The 1,810-nt window shown below is 32.6% G+C and overlaps 1 protein-coding gene across 2 annotated transcripts in view; it reads left to right on the forward strand.

Moving 5' to 3' along the window:
- LOC113822097 (cyclin-L2) overlaps nt 1–1,468 on the forward strand; it is a 16,570-nt gene extending 15,102 nt beyond the window's left edge. For both annotated transcript variants that reach the window (XM_070116746.1, XM_027374620.2), the window contains one exon: nt 314–1,468. In XM_070116746.1, the coding sequence (XP_069972847.1) occupies nt 314–674 (361 nt within the window). In that variant the 3' untranslated portion in view covers nt 675–1,468. The remainder of the gene's footprint in view (nt 1–313) is intronic.
- Nucleotides 1,469–1,810: the final 342 nt, after the last annotated feature.

The raw sequence follows: 1,810 nt of genomic DNA on the forward strand, positions 1-1,810 counted from the left end.
AAAGAAAATTGATAGCTTCACAGAGCAAGAGATTGACATATTTCAAATTTATTATGTTATTCTAGGAACTTCAAAATTTGTCTACAGCTCTTCTCTGTCTGTGATGTTATCCACTTTGATTTATACCTTTAATAATTGTATCTATACATTTCTTTTTAGATGGATAATGTTGTTCTAAAATAAAGCCTTTATTGTGATTCTTCTTTTTTCGGGTTTATTCTCAATTCCAGTATACCCCCTACCCATGATTGATATAAATTGCTTTTGGAGTGATTAGAACAGCCTTTAATTGAGCATCTTTTCTTTACTGCAGAGACAAAGGACCTATTGTGAGATCCAGGTCAAGGTCACACACTCGGTCTCCACAAAGGAACTACGAGAAGTACGACAGATTTGAGAAGTATGACAAGGTCGAGAGATATTCCTCGAAGAGTGACAGATATGAGAAAAATGACAGATATGTGAGAGACGAGAAAGTGAGTAAGTACGAGGCCAAGGAGAAGAGCGACAAATACTCGAGCAAGTACAGCAGCAAGTTTGACCGGTATGAAGTCGATAAGAAGAAGTATGACAGGGACGAGAATAAAAAATACTATGATAACGGCTTCGGCAAGCCTCACAAAGCCAAAAAGAATGGGCGTCACAGATCGCGATCGCGGGACAGACGGCGATAGCCATACCTCACACGCGTTTGATGCTGCAGCTCGTGTAGGTGCAAGCTCCAACCCAGGGACATTATAAAAAATACCTTTAAGTTTTCACAAACCGTTCATTTTATTTGCATAATTGAAAAGTCCAAGCATGAGTGTAGGGGTTTGTGTTTTGTGTGTTTGTACATCCAGGCATTTGATTTAGCAATCATAAACAATATATTTTTTATTTCTTTTATTTTATATATACACAGTGGAATAATATACTGACACAAACAAACAAAAAAAGAAAATACTTTATGAAAAATAAAAAAGACAAGAAAAGATGCATGTACACTGACGAAGCAAGAAATATGCTGCTAAGTACTCATTGGCATCATCAACTCCATTTTCTAAACATATCTCAAGATTTTTTTTTTCTTTCTTTTTCATTGTTAACTCCTTTTTCTCTCTCTTTTTCCACCTTAGCTTGTACACCCATTGTGGGGGAAATTTTTCATTCTTGATGTGTGTACCAGTGAAGCAGGATAGAAAAAAAAAATGGGAAAAACATGAAAAAAATAAAAAACAGTATGTGTGTACAGTCTGTTATTAGGACGTAGATGAGATTATATGACTGAGTGTATGAATACCACAAATAATTATATTTAAAGTATTTTCTATGACTTCTCAATATGATTTTAAGTTTGGATATTCAACTGTGATGTGTATATACTATTGAAAACTTTGTCAAGTAACTACATTTATTTCCCCTGAGGAACATAATTCATATGTATATTCACATTTTATGTAGTAGAAAAAAATAAAATATTTTATTACTTCTGAATTATGATTCTTACCCCGTCTTACTTTGAATGTATAGTATAGGTTTGACGTCTGAAACAGATCAAGACACTGAAATTGTATAAAATATATACTGATGAGAAATATATAACACCATTCATTCACATATGTATCCATATATAACCTCTTTGTCGTTTGATTAAAGACTATTCAGCAGTTCAAAATATATTTTTTACGAGAATAGATGTAAACAAACCACAAGGAAGTGAAAATACATGATTTTTTTTCTTTCTTTTTCTTCCTTGAATTATTTATTTTCCAACTTTTTATATCATATAGAAACTTTAAAAAAGACTTGTTATTGTCCAGTTTACTTT

Source organism: Penaeus vannamei, chromosome 39 (assembly GCF_042767895.1).
Source record: "Penaeus vannamei isolate JL-2024 chromosome 39, ASM4276789v1, whole genome shotgun sequence".
Taxonomy (NCBI): Eukaryota; Metazoa; Arthropoda; class Malacostraca; order Decapoda; family Penaeidae; genus Penaeus; species Penaeus vannamei.